Raw genomic sequence first — 15,357 nt, 5'->3', positions numbered from 1 at the left:
AAATTTGGTTAATATACTGGTGTGTTAAACCTCGAAATAAAAAGAACCACGAGTAAGTCTACAATATATTTATCAAACTGGGACCAGGACGATCCTGATGCTTTACTTCTCAAGAACCATTCTTTATACCACCAGTAAAAACTGTGTGCGTGTGGTGGTCATATCCGAAAGAAATACCTGGACGTTTACTCCAATTCTTTCTGCTTGACGAGCCTTACGACGACCGTATCTCTCTCCTTTTGTGACGGACTATTACTGTAAACCTTTTATGAGCGAAAAAAGAGTTCGACGAGCTTACGGCTTTACAGGGACATGGGTGGAATTTTAAAATTTTTTTTTTTTATTTTTTCCCCCCCAAAACTTTTTTTTTTTTTTTTTTTTTTTTTTTTTTTTTTTTGAGAAAAAAGGTATTGTATTAAATAAAGTGCCTGGGAATCTCTCATTTCACGCTCAGAAATTTGAGAATAGAAGTCTCAAGGCTTGTTAGCTTGGAAAGTAGCACTGCCTTGTAAGCGCTAGGTCGCGGGTTCCATTCCCGCCCGGGGCGGATTTGATCCTAAACAAACAAGGTCCGTTCTCGGAACGGTTGGCTTTCTCCTATCCTGTCCTCCTTCTCTCTTCGATTTCGAAACGATAAGACCCAACTGTGATACTTCCTCTATCAAACCTTAAAATAAATAAAACTGTATATCACATCAACATCATTTAAGTAAAGTAGACACCTGAATCTCCCGTCCATTTTTTAGAGGTTTAATAGAGAGAATTGCAACTGCTCTAGGTCTCATCGTCCCGAAAGTGAAGAGAGGAGGAAGACAGGATAGGAGAAAGTCAGTCGTTTCGAGGACGGACCTTATGCGTTCAGGATAAAATCCGCCCCGGGCGCGAATCGAACCCGCGGCCTACCACGTACAAGGCAGACGCGCTACCAAGCTAAATACGCTGGCTTTTCCTTCTTTCTATTTACGCTGAAAACCGTTGATCACTTCTAGTGCCGAATATGGAGGAAGCAAAGTAAATATTATACATAGTACACAATCTTTTTACATCAAATAATGTGAAAACCCAGTGGCGGACAGTCAAATTGGCCCCAAGAATACGAGGTGTGGCCGAGACTGATGCTGCTACAAGAAAACTACGAATGCGGAAATGTTGTAAGAATATAAAGCAAAAAGCACGTTTTTTTTTTTTCTTATCGTTCCGAAATCGAAGAGAGAAGGAAGACAGGATAGGAAGAAAGCCAGCGATTCCGAGAACGAACATTATCCCATCAGGATAAAATCCGCCCCGGGCGGGAATCGAACCCGCGGCCTAGCGCTTGCAAGGCAGACGCACTACCAACTAAGCTAACTAGGCTGGGTTTTAAAGCTTGAAATGATGAAATCTCATCTTTTGATTGAGACGTCTCACTATGCTCCAATTAGTTTTGGTTTCATCTTGAATTTTGTAAGACCCCTTCGTTTGGGGAATGCAAAAGAATGGCAGAAAATAGAGAAGAATGGAGGAATGTCATTAGAAGAATCTGAGCAACCTTCGGCTACGAAGACGCAAGACGCAACAACAATGATGATGAATAATATAGGAAGGACGGGCTAAAAAAGAAGATAAAGCGAGAGAGGGGAAAGGGAGGGGAATAATTAAGAGAGAGATATTAGTAATCACTACATCACTGAGGTTGGTGATTTAGGTTGTGGTTATGTACCGGGTTGGGTTGAGACAGGACATTGTTTCTACAGTTTGGCATTGGATTGGTAATTTAAAAACAAGGTTAGTTTACCAACTTTGCCTACTGTTTTGGCACTAAAATCTGACCATCGAAAATTTGACCCGATTACATTACTTTCCTTCCTATAGGATAAGGAAAGTAAAAATGACGTTCCTATTTACTTTCTATTTCTACATATTTTTACTTTCTATTACCCTTACGTATAGGGAACCTATACAAGGTAATGAGAAAGTATTGCAATCGGTCCAAATTTTTTTACTCACCTTACAGCGGGGTGGTAGGAATTGGAAGTCCACAGTCACGTGACCTAGCGATGTCAGAGTGGCGGCTGGGGGAGGGGCAGTGTCTATCCTCTGGGATGCAGAACGTCCCGACCTGGAGGAAACAAGATGGTATTAATGCCCGGGACCAAAACCTGAGTTCAAAAACTTTGCTCAAGTTTAATTCAATGAATTGTTGTAAAACTTCTAGGGAAAGCCGCTACCAAAACTCTTTCTTCATAACAAGTGTGTGGGGACAATTGTTCATCATGTACCTACGCGAGTTTTTGAGTGGTTCAAACGTTTCCAAGATGGCCGTGATGATGTTAAGGATGATGCACCTTCGGGTCTTCTAGCCAGTCTTCTCGGGTTTTCTCCTATCTTGTCCAATTCTTCTTTCCTCTTCCTTTCTCTACACCACTAATCGCCTATCTACTTTCTCCCCTTACACAAACCCCTTTGTGTTCATTTCTCCTCCTCCTCCTCCTCCTCCTTTCTTTCTCTCTTCCAGATACATTTCTCTACCTTACATTTTTTTTAAAAGAGCAAAAAAAAAGTAAAAAAACAAAAAAAAAACTGGGACCGTCCCTCCGGGAATTTTTTAGCCCTTAGTTTATTCGATCGTGATTAGAGAAAATCAGTACCTATATATGTACCTACCTAATTTGTTTAATATTCAGTGTATAATTATTAAAGTTTAATTAATCTGAGTTCAAAGGTTTGATAGAGGGAACTGTAACTGCTAACGTCTTATCATCCCGAAATCGAAGAGAGAAGGACGACAGGATAGGAGAAAACCAGCCGTTCCGAGAACGAATATTGTCCGTTCAGGATAAAATCCGCCCCGGGCGGGAATTGAACTCGCGGCCTAGCTCTACTAAACAAGCTAATAGGCTGGCAATTTTGGTTTTTCTTCTGTTATATTATGTTATCTTTTGCGAAGTTCAAAATGCTAAGTTTTTTTTTATTACTAAACAAGCTAATAGGCTGGCAATTTTGGTTTTTCTTCTGTTATATTATGTTATCTTTTGCGAAGTTCAAAATGCTAAGTTTTTTTTATTATTATTATTTTTTACGGGGACCTGCTGTCTCAGTTTCTACTTACCTTCCACAGTACAGACGCAGGTCGTTAGCCGACGTCAGAACCAGCAGCAGGTCATCGCCGGGAGCATGAGGGTGCCATCGGACCTGCGTGACCTGTAGCGAGGGGTGGCACACGAAATGGCGCTCGTCCAGAGATGTGCATCTGTGAACAAAAACGGGTAGGTCGGGTTAGAAAAAGGAGCGACAATTTGGTTGGGTGAAAAAGAGTGAAGAAATACTTTGTTGTTGTTGTAGCGGCTTTAGCTATAGTCGAAAGGTGATGACAAAACAGAGAAAATATCTCTTTTATCAGCCATACAATAGGGTAATGGTCTCTAGCCATTGGCTCAGCTCTTTTGGCTCGTCCTGAACCGCAGTCAACCATCGTGAGGACTTGTGCTTGTTCTTTTCAAACAGAGAGATCCCTTTGAAGAACTGCCAGCTAGCTAGGCTGGTTAGGGTTAGCTGTTCTTCTCCCTGTTTATAGTCCCACAGCCAGACACTAGTCTACTCTCTGTTTAACGTCCCCTAGACCCAATAAAAGAAACACTTTAAGCTGAGATTGTAGACCTGGATGTCAATAGCAACATTTCTTTCGGATTTTTGTGATTGCGATGAAAAAATGTCTTTACCTTTAAAACATATACTTGGAAGAGAGAAGGGAATTAGGAAGGAAGAAGGGAATGGGAAGGAGAAAGAAGAAAAGGGGGAAAAAAAGGAAGGAATAGTAGAGAGACAGGATGAGAAAGGAAGAGGAAGTAAGAAGGAAATTGAGAGAAGCTGTGACGAAAAGATACCACGATTGTGTGTGTACGGATTAGATAAAAAACACAACCTCATAAAATTCAGAAAATAAAAATACGTATTTATGCAAACAAAAACAAAAAAAGGAAAGTAAAAAAGAACAATTCTAAATTGTAGAAACATGTTATGATTCTGTAATTAGTGTGGAATCCCTTTGAACGGTGCTTGAAAAGTTGCGACCAGAGAAAGTTCGAGATTTAAATCTCTCCATAATACATATAGGAATTAGGAATAGGGATATAAGGGATTCACAAAGTGTAGGAACATTCAAGACCTCCCTGGTGAAAGATAAGGCTGACGGCGAAAGGAAAATCATTGGTTCGGTGGAAGAGCTTCTCCAGGAGAGAAAAAAAAAGTGGTGAAGCTCCACATTCTTTTGTGGGTACCACAACCCTTTCGTCTAGGCTAGGGCTACGAATTCAATTTTACCAAAGTTCGTGATTCGAGACCCGGAAAGCGCGGAATATTTTACCCCTATGAAACCCACTAGATTTTTTTTAAGCTTCTCCAGGAGAGAAAAAAAAAGTGGTGAAGCTCCACATTCTTTTGTGGGTACCACAACCCTTTCGTCTAGGCTAGGGCTACGAAATCAATTTTACCAAAAAAGTTCGTGATTCGAGACCCGGAAAGCGCGGAATATTTTACCCCTATGAAACCCACTAGATTTTTTTTTAATTTTAGTATTATTGATTTGATTTTTTGATTTTACTTTCATGTAATGATTTAAAGTCAAGACTAGAGCCCGTTCTCCCTTTATTCCCAATATAATGTTCAAGTTACCCATCCATTTATTGGCCTTTTTCGGCGTATCTCAACACAGGTGACGCTAAAACCGGTCTTAAATTATCGACTGAAGTGTTAGACTGACAGACAGACGACACCGAAGCGAATACAACAGCCCGTCCACTATACCTTTTTTTATGACTATCGTAATAATAAAGGAAGGACGGGCTAAAAAAGAAGATAAAGCGAGAGAGGGGAAAGGGAGGGGAATAATTAAGAGAGAGATATTAGGAGGATAGAGTGAGGGAGAGAGGTAAACCGCTAAAGAATAATTTATTTAAATTAGTTTCCTTTTCCATCCTTTTCTTCTTTGGGTATGTACATATGAGCGAGTATGTATGTGTAATGTAATATATACTTATGTATGTACGTATCTATGTATGTGAGGAAATGTATATGATGTAGGAGCAAAAGAGAGAGATTATTACAAAAGCATAAAAAAAGTAGGTAATGCACCATCTTTTTTTACCTTCTACATATGTATGACTAGTGGTTCTGTGAACTGTAGACCTCACTCAGATTCTTTTGCCTAAGCTGAGACTTTAACAATAACGTCCTTTCATATCGACAATTATTGCTGTTTAACTTGGTACCTATTTGAATTTTGGAGAAATTTAGGATTTATAAAAATGTCCTGCTTTGAAAAAATGTCTTCTGGGTAATCCTACGTATGAATGGTCCTATGCGAGCAGTATAAATAAGCACTATCATGTTTGTATGGTTAGTAGAAACGTATTTATTTGTTATTGTCATGTTATGTTTCTTCTTCTTCTTCTTCTTCTTATTCTTCTTCTTTTCTATCATAAAATACACTATTTTCCTTATCATAACATAAGGAAGTAAAAAAACAATCAAAATAGATCAGTTGCGCTTACTTGGGTGATGTTTCAAAGTCATAGAGCAGGAAAAATGAAAACCAACGGAATTTTTCTTTTTCTTCTACAACTTCTAGATCCCAAGATAAATCGATTAAAAAATGCCGGTAAATCGTGAACTTTGACGTCACGGCATACGCTCCCGTAGGCGATGACGTCACATCAAATGTCCCGAGCAAAGCTCCCTCGCAGGCAACGCATTAATGTGTTTGTGCGCATACATTTCTGCGCAGTTCTTTCTGCTCCTCTGCTAACGCGCTTGCATAGTGGCGCTACCTAGCGGACAAAAATAGCAACTGCGTTAAGTCTGACGTCACAAATCTTTGAACTCTTTCATTATAAAAATTGAATTTCCTGCGTAAAGTCTGACGTCACACATATTTGAACTCTTTCATTAGAACGGAAAATGAAAATTGAATTTTCAACCTTTTACAGTTATTTTTCCGGAGTTTTGACCTCAGATTTGGATTTTTCCCAACTTTTTACATTGGAATCGACCATTTACTTATAATTTTTACCCATTTGCAACTGCTCCATTGTCCGCAATATTCGTTGTGCTTATGTGCCTTATCGAAAACTTGACGTCTCTTTGACCATCTTATTTCTGAGAAAAATCAATAAATAAGTCAAATATAGATAACCAAATATTACTGACGTAATTTCCATTTTTATATGTTCACCTTACTATTTGCTTATTGGAACACATTGGACCATATATACACATTGGACCTTTATATCAATATATATCAAATATTTATTTAATTTTAATAAATTATTTACATACAATTTTTAAACACAAGTCAAACTTAAGAGTTAACTTAAGGACATCCGCCCCGGGCGGGAATCGAACCCGCGGCCTAGCGCTTACAAGGCAGACGCACTACCAACTAAGCTAACTAGGCTGGCAGGCATCATACTGGATTAATTTGACGCAACTCGTAGCAGTCCGAAATTATCCACATTTGTTTTACTTGTAGGTTTGTGGAACTCCTACAAACTCAATAACAGAAGAAGGGTCTTTGGTCTATTATCCCTATTTATTTTGTAGTTAGTTGTTCCTTTTTTCCCCCAATGTTTAATAAAGCTTTTGTTCTTCTTTTACTAGTTTTATCTTTATCGAATATCGTTGATTGATATACCGTTGATATAATAATGGTCTTTACATTACACCACTCTGGTCTTATTTTGCCTGTTTGTATTTCATAAATATGAAAGATCTTGTCTGATTTGGCGCTCTTTTTGTTGTTTCTCCCTGAACTGAGTGCATTTTCCTTTCTTTCTTAGCACTATCAGGCATCAGCGCTATCGCTATCTCTGCTCTCTACATAGGATCAAAGAAATATATACTTACAATAAAATCCGCCCCGGGCGGGAATCGAACCCGCGGCCTAGCGCTTACAAGGCAGACGCGCTACCAACCAAGCTAACTAGGCTGGCTATATCTTCCTTCTCTTCGCTTTCGGGACGATAATACTTCAGCACTTAACAGTTCCAAACCTATTTTTTATTTTACTGTAGGCCAGACTTTGAATGAAAATTTGGATTATTCCCCCGGTTTACCACCTCCCGGTATGTTTGGACCCTCGGCCCCCTCCCCTCGACAGAATCCTGGATACGGCCCTCACGAAAAGTGAACATACACTTAAAAGGAATAAGTACCTAATCGAGAAGTGAGAAGAGTTCCACGTTCCACTCAAAGCGAATAGATCTAGTGCAGTGATATGAGCAAAATTAGGAGTGCAGTGATATGAGCAAAATTAGGAGTGCAGTGATATGAGCGAAATCAGGAGGAGTGGAGTGCAGTGATATTATTAAAATCAGTAAGCTACTACAAGTACTATTATCAGTATTAGACTGTCAGTGCTAAAATTATAGTCGAGAACAATATACCTATTCTGCAAAGGTTCTTTTGGGAATTTTTTGAAAACAATAATTATTTGAACTAGGTACCGATAAAATTAGTTTTAGGGACAAGGTTAGCCCAGTAGTGAGTCAAGGACAGTATTCTGCAAAGGTTGTTTTGGAATTTTTTGATAATTTTAACTACCGATAAATTTAGTTGATACGGTTATTAGACTGTCCGTGCTATAAGCATAGTGAATTGAGAACATTCTGCAAAGGTTGTTTGGGATTTTTTTTGAAAATAATTTGAACTGCCGATAAATTTAGTAATTTTCTATTCTATTCTATTGTGAGTGCAGTGATATGAGCAAAATTAGGAGTGCAGTGATATGAGCGAAATCAGGAGGAGTGGAGTGCAGTGATATTATTAAAATCAGTATTATCAGTAAACTACTACAAGTACTATTATCAGTATTAGACTGTCAGTGCAAAAATTATAGTCGAGAACAATATACCTATTCTGCAAAGGTTCTTTTGGGAATTTTTCGAAAACAATAATTATTTGAACTACCGATAAAATTAGTTTTAGGAACAAGGTTAGCCCAGTAGTGAGTCAAGAACAGTATTCTGCAAAGGTTGTTTTGGATTTTTTTGATAATTCACTACCGATAAATTTAGTTGATATTACGGTTAGCCCAGAGTTATTAGACTGTCCGTGCTATAAGCATAGTGAATTGAGAACATTTTGCAAAGGTTGTTTGGGATTTTTTTTTTTTTTTTTTAATAATTTGAACTACCGATAAATTTAGTAATTTTCTGTTCTATTCTATTCTATTATGGGACTGGTTGCTCCTCTCCCGAGAGAGTAGGCAATTAACACTGCGACCTCTGTAGATCTATTGTGACCAGTATTTTTTCCCCTGCCCGAGCTGCTATCCCCCGGCCTTGATCAAGAGGGAGAAGTTGCACAACCTCACCGGTAGGGTGGTCAGGTGGATGAGTAACTCTATATCTTACCTCCCTGAGGTTGATGGAACCCAGAAGTACCCTCATTGGTATATAGTATATATGTATCAACCTCTTCAGTTTCTCTAAAATTCACCTGCAGCACCTCTAAAGAGTCCGCACACTCAGGTTTATTCCAGAGAAAAGCTGTGAGTCCATATACTATCCCATTAAGAGGATACCACGAGGTGCCATCTAGGCCAGAAAGCTAGCTCAGGTCCCCCGAACTGAAGGGGTCTAATGAGGGGTTTGATAGGTCTGCTATCCCCCGGCCTTGATGGAACCTAGAAGTATGTACCTGTCAGGTCTACCTGATAGTGTTTGTGATCATCAGGTAGACCTGACAGACGGACCTGTTCAGCCGTACCTGTCAGGTCTACCTCATAGTGTTTGTGATCATCAGAATGGAAAAATCATGGGTGTGTTCAATTTTCATATGCATTTAGGTTTATTTAGGTCAACGGCGCGAACGACATTTACTTCTATTTTCATATGAATTGTTGTTGTTGTTTACCTGGGCTTATCACAGATTGATAAGGATTGCCTCGCAACGACCTGATTTGGGGGCAGTCCAAATTTCGACCACGGATGCATTTTTCCGCGGTCCAAGTATGTTTGTTTACGGGCGTGTCGTGTAGTCGTGGCTGCTTCTAGACGCACCGACACATTTTTTGCTTCTCTTTTATGGGGCATACCTAAAAAACTGATTACACAAAATTCAACTGATTGGCCATAAGGAGTACGAAAATGAGCTGACTGACCATAAGGCAATATGCAAAACGGCGGTTTACATCGTTTGGCGAAAGAAAATTTCGGAAAAGTCGTACCATTTTCCAGTTGTACAGGAAAAACCACTTTCGGGATCATAATACTCAACTGATTGGCAATAAAGAGTACGATTCCTGTACTACTGGAAAATGGTACGACTTTTCCGAAATTTTCTTTCACCAAACGATGTAAACCGCTGTTTTGCATATTGCCTGGAGGTCAGTCAGCTAATTTTCGTAGTCCTTATTGCCAATCAGTTGAGTTTTATAATTCCAGAGAAAAGCTGTGAGTCCATATACTATCCCATTAAGAGGATACCACGAGGTGCCATCAAGGCCAGAGAGCTAGCTCAAGGCCCCCTTAGTAATTTTAACTACCGGTAAAATTAGTTAGACACGGTTAGCCCAGTGGTAACCCGCCATGTTGTTCCTGGCAATTTTGGCCGTGACTATTGTTTTCCTGTTCTGCAAATACATCTCTCAGCGACCGAAGAATTTCCCGCCAGGTAAGAAAATAACACTGGTCGACTAAAAATAATAATAGAAAAAAGTGCATTGGAAATTTCACAACCAAGCAAGCCGTTCAGAAATAAGGTAGGGATTTTTTTTTTTTTTACTTTCTATTATTTGTTTTGGTCTGTCGGACCATGGCGGACCGGACTTTTTAACCAGGTGCCATCTGGTTCGTCTAATGTGTAATCCCTTTAAACATCCATCGTAACAGAATAGTTGTAGATTGTCCGCCCGTTCCCACTTCTTTCGTTCGGAGAAAAATCGTGCCGTGCGTAAGTGGGAACAATCTCATTTAAATTGCATTGCCTACAGGGCATTCGGAAAAATTCGGATGAAACTCAAAACCAGTGGGAACTTCAACCTTCTTCTTTCGTTCGGAGAAAAATCGTGCCGTGCGTAAGTGGGAACAATCTCATTTAAATTGCATTGCCTACAGGGCATTCGGAAAAATTGGGATGAAACTCAAAACCAGTGGGAACGGGCTTTAACCCCCCTGGGAGCCTCAAAAATTGCGATCTTATTGCAGTTATTTGCTTTGCTATTAGCACGATTATGTTGTGTAACACAACTTGTGTTGTTAATTTAAGTAATGCAGCTAGCGCCTATATACTCTCACTCAATAAGTCCATAGTAGGTAGATACTCAAATAGTCAATCAATTGCGCCTTGGCGAATAGCTGAATGAACAAGTTCTAGATCTAAGACGTCATCACTTGATCAGTAAATGGCTAAATTGTTTCTCCAAATTGAATTGATCCCAAGGCCAAGGTAACAAATGGAGTGTGCCTGAAGGCAGCATGTGTTCTAAAATTCCAATACACTTGCCTTCTAGTTATTAACTCGATGCGTCTGCTTTTTAAGCGTTAAGGCGCGGGTTCGATTCCCGCCCGGGGCGAATTTTATCCTAAACAGATAAGGTTCATTGTCGGAACGGCTGGCTTTCTCCTATCTTTTTCTCTCTTCGATTTCGGGACGATAAGACCTTAGCAGTTACAGTTCCCTCCATCAAACCTTTTCTATAAAAAAGGCATTTTCTAGAAGTTTTCGCTCATGGCTTTAAGAAACTCTTACAGAGCTAAACGTCACGTGACAGAACTCCCCTCTTCCAATCTTTCAGGACCTCCTCATTACCCCCTCATCGGAGGCGCCCTTTCGATGCCATCCGGCGACATCCATTTGACCCAGCAGGAATGGTTGGCCAAGTACGGAGGTGTGGTTGGCATTATGATGGGCCCTAGGCCGGGCCTGTTTATACAGGGTGCGCCGTACGTTCAAGACGCACTCAAAAAGCCCGAATTTCAAGGCCGACCGCAAACCTCGGATTTCACGGCAACTTCGTTTGGAAAAAGCTTGGGTGAGTTCTGTTTTCTGTCGGACCGATCACGTGTTCCGGAAATGCCCGAACTCTTCCCGAACTTCTACGAACGGAGGAGACCTGGGGATACACATGTTTGTTTACACATGTTCCGGAGATACCCGACCTCTTCCCGAACTACTACGAACGTAGGAGACCGGGGGGACACATGTTTGTTTACATTTTCCCCCATTGATACCAATTTTCGAGATCAGCTGATTTAATTAAGGGAATGGGGGTATTTATACTAATCCCCAAAAGTTTGAAATATCCCCCCTACACATGTTTGTTTACACATGTTCCGGAGATACCCGACCTCTTCCCGAACTACTACGAACGTAGGAGACCGGGGGGACACATGTTTGCTTACATTTTCCCCCATTGATACCAATTTTCGAGATCAGCTGATTTAATTAAGGGAAAGGGGGTATTTATACTAATCCCCAAAAGTTTGAAATATCCCCCAAATTTTCGAGATCAGCTGATTTAATTAAGGGAAAGGGGGTATTTCAATTGTGTTAAGTATAAATGCTTGTCCCAAATGTCGTTCTCCGCTAAATTTTATGTCTTGACTTAGACTCGAACCATCAACCTCCAGATCCGAAGACCACTGCGCTAATCACTACATCACTGAGGTTGGTGATTTAGGTTGTGGTTATGTACCGGGTTGGGTTGAGACAGGACATTGTTTCTACAGTTTGGCATGGGATTGGTAACTTAAAAACAAGGTTAGTTTACCAACCTTGCCTATCTCAACCCGGTACTTAACCACGACCTGAATTAAAGGGACTTTTCTTCAGGAATTGGCTCCAGTATGGGCGCCCAATGGCAAGTGTCGAGAAAGTTCACCATCAAGATTCTCAAAGGCGTGAAGAACATGGAGGACATTTTGCAACTCGAGATACTAGCTCACTATTAGTAGATAAAAATGCTGATCTAATGTCCAACAGATTAATATGTACCCACTTAATATGAACCTCGGTATATGGAACAGGAATGGAGGAAATGTGATACAAATAATAGACTAGGTAATGGGAAAAACAAAACTACTACATAATTATGTAGATGTAGCAAAAGAAAAGTTGAAAATAAGACCAAGACGTAATAGTGACGTTTGCACCCTTGTCAGAATGTCAATAATGGAATCAAGGAACTCTACCAAGGTCCAAAAGATTGTTCGCGAAAGGATCAAGGAAATAGCCGAAGGCAATAATGTTGTAACTACAAAAGTTTCCTTAGTACAAGTTTTCTTAAACGTACCCAACTTGGGTAACAGAAAGTCATACAATTTTGATCAAAGATTTTTTGGTCTAACTCTCTAAATTTTCTAATCGTTTGGATTTGAACGAAATAAAAAGAAACACCAAATATTAAAATTGTCTTTAAAACATCAATTTCAATAATGATATTGCTATCTTTATAATTTCAGTATAAAACATTCAAACAATACTCTCCAATAATGTTTTAAAAAATACATTAAAAATAGCCAATTAATATATTAAAAAGAAGTAAAACATATCAACCACTTACCATTTTGCAGAAAGGAAACGCTCAACAAACACAGGAGAAAATTTAAACCACGGAAAACCACACCGTCATTCAAGCCACTCTTATCCTTAGACCAAATAACGAAAAAACGGGTAAGAAAACACACGAAAAAATTACAAAAAAGTCGGATTTAAAAAAGAACTTTTCGAAAAAAATTCAAAACTTTGTTGTGTTCCAAAGTTAACTGTTTTGTTTGAAAACTGAAACTGATTCCATATCAACAATATGATAGGTTTGGTTCGGTGATTATGCTCAGTGGTGGAATTAGTTACCAGGAATGAGGCCACTCTCTCCTTCAGTTTACTAGCCAGCACATTATTGCTAGGATTTTTTTTTCTCTTCTTCGTCTGCTCTGAGGTCTGTGAAGGTGTTTTCTCTATTCACTCTCTCGCTGAAGAATGAGAGTGAGAGTTGTGTTGATTTCTTGCTAATGTCAACAGATGAGATGTGATTGAACCCAGAAAATTGGGTGGCCAGAAAAAGAGCTGGAAGAGCAGGAGATAAGCTCAGACCATTTTTTGGGGCTCGGAAACTTTGATTTTCAGGTTTGGTTCTTAAGATCCCCTTGAAAGACATGGTCAAATTTTGATAGGGAAGCCTTGTTCCTTATTCTTAGGCTTGCCAAACGTCCCGAATTGGCCGGGACAGTCCCGAATTTCAGGGGGTGTCCCGGCGTCCCGTTCAGTTTTAAACCGCCGAGAACATCTCCTTCAGTTGACATTTCTCAGGTCACTCCCCGACAAGGTAGCTTCGGGAATTTAGAATGCTTGTGAGAACATTCGGTTTAATGTTTTGAGACTCCTCGCCCGCTAAACAGCCAAGTCGTGGATCGTGGATTTCGAGGGGAAAAAAGTCGTGACAGGTTGAGTTTTTGTGTTCGTCACACGGGATAGAAAATTCCAAAGTTCAAAATATTGTCGACTGTCAGTGGCGATTATGAGAACGGTGTTGTCATTGCTGATTGCCTACTTGCACAGGTTACTATTGTAGGAAACAAGTGGCATTCACCATATCGTCCAAGTCCAAGCTAACTAGGCTGGCTGAACGGGGTTTCTCACAGAAATATGACAATTTATATCCATGACAACAAGGATCTTACAAATGATTTTCCAAATCATTTCCTATTTAGTTGACTATCTCTCTGGAAGTCTCCATCTTTCTGCAGGAGTCCCTTTTAAACTTTTCCTTCTTCACCTACACCACTGGGTTCTATCTACAAATTATTACTTTTCTTACATTACCTCGAGAACATCTCCTTCAGTTGACATTTCTCAGGTCACTCCCCGACAAGGTAGCTTCGGGAATTTAGAATGCTTGTGAGAACATTCGGTTCAATGTTTCGAGACTCCTCGCCCGCTAAACAGCCAAGTCGTGGATCGTGGATTTCGAGGGGAAAAAGTCGTGACAGGTTGAGTTTTTGTGTTCGTCACACGGGATAGAGAATTCCAAAGTTCAAAATATTGTCGACTGTCAGTGGCGATTATGGGAACGGTGTTGTCATTGCTGATTGCCTACTTGCACAGGTTACTATTGTAGGAAACACTATTTGATAAAAGGAACTGTAACAACGGAGACGGAGAGGTCTTACTGTCTAGAAATCGAAGAGAAAAGAAGGATAGAATATTCTGACGAATAGGAGAAAGCCAGCTGTTCCGAAAACAAATCTCATTTGTTTAGAATGAATTCCGACTCGTGCGGGAATCAAACTCTCGACCTAGCGCTTACAAGTGGCATTCAAAATATCGTCCAAGTCCAAACTAACTAGGCTGGCTGAACGGGTTTTCTCACAGAAATATGACAATTTATATCCATGACAACAAGGATCTTACAAATGATTTTCCAAATCATTTTGTAGGTATTTGTATCTCGTTCGCTATTTCTCTGGAAGTCTGCATCTTTCTGCGGGAGTCCCTTTTGAACTTTTCCTTCTTCAGCTACACCACTGGGTTCTATCTACAAATTATTACTTTTCTTACATTAGGTACTTATTACCTGTGTATTTATTTATGATCTTTGAAATGATCACTAACCCTTGTTGACCTGAATATCTCATTACTTTAGTTCTTTAATGTATGCAACATTGCGCTAATACCGAAAGGATTGTAAACTATTTATGTCTCATCCTAGCATTAGTATAAAAAATGAAGCATATTCTATTTTATTTATAAATAACAAAATGGGTAGGTACCTTACCTTGTCAATGGATAAAGTTTGTTACTTCAGTTGAACACACCCAGGTTTTAGTCGCAAAGGTCCCTTCCTCTAATGAATTATTGACACTGTATCTACATAAGTACATATTTTCGTTTGTATGTTTGTATCACCATAATTATTCTGGAACGGGTTGTCCACAATTTTGTTGAATTATTATAAGAAGAAAAAAGGAAAATCAACACACAACCCTTGTTGACCTGAATATCTCATTACTTTAGTTCTTTAATGTATGCAACATTGCGCTAATACCGAAAGGATTGTAAACTATTTATCTCTCGTCCTAGCATTAGTATAAAAAATGAAGCATATTCTATTTTATTTATAAATAACAAAATGGGTAGGTACCTCACCTTGTCAATGGATAAAGGTTGTTACTTCAGTTGAACACACCCACGTTTTAGTCGCAAAGGTCCCTTCTTCTATTGACTTATTGACAAATGTTTGTACGTACTTACTTTCGTTTGTATGTTTGTCTCACCATAATTACTCTGGAACTGTAATTTTGATGTCCAATTTTGATTAATTATGAGAGAGAGAGAGAGGCAGAGGGAGAGAGAGAGAGGCAGAGAAGATCGGAAGAGCGGTTC

General features: G+C 39.5%; 2 protein-coding genes across 2 annotated transcripts in view; one reads left to right on the top strand and one right to left on the bottom strand.

Moving 5' to 3' along the window:
* LOC113465744 overlaps window positions 1-9,097 on the bottom strand; it is a 14,490-nt gene extending 5,393 nt beyond the window's left edge. Inside the window, exons 1-3 of the mRNA XM_026820511.1 lie at window positions 8,890-9,097; window positions 3,089-3,229; window positions 1,983-2,098 (exon numbers count right to left, since the gene is read on the bottom strand). Of these exons, the coding sequence (XP_026676312.1) occupies window positions 1,983-2,098; window positions 3,089-3,229; window positions 8,890-9,068 (436 nt within the window). The 5' untranslated portion in view covers window positions 9,069-9,097. The remainder of the gene's footprint in view (window positions 1-1,982; window positions 2,099-3,088; window positions 3,230-8,889) is intronic.
* Window positions 9,098-9,410: 313 nt separating this feature from the next.
* On the top strand, window positions 9,411-11,927 carry LOC103505155 (farnesoate epoxidase-like). Its single transcript, XM_008469465.3, has 3 exons — window positions 9,411-9,648; window positions 10,772-11,008; window positions 11,809-11,927. The coding sequence occupies exons 1-3, from the start codon at window positions 9,564-9,566 to the stop codon at window positions 11,925-11,927; spliced, it is 441 nt and encodes a 146-aa protein (XP_008467687.1). The 5' UTR covers window positions 9,411-9,563.
* Window positions 11,928-15,357: the final 3,430 nt, after the last annotated feature.

Source organism: Diaphorina citri, unplaced genomic scaffold (genome assembly GCF_000475195.1).
Source record: "Diaphorina citri unplaced genomic scaffold, Diaci psyllid genome assembly version 1.1 scaffold154, whole genome shotgun sequence".
Classification (NCBI taxonomy): domain Eukaryota; kingdom Metazoa; phylum Arthropoda; class Insecta; order Hemiptera; family Psyllidae; genus Diaphorina; species Diaphorina citri.
The sequence above is the reverse complement of the archived record's forward strand: the minus strand, read 5'-3'. Positions and strand labels throughout refer to the sequence as shown.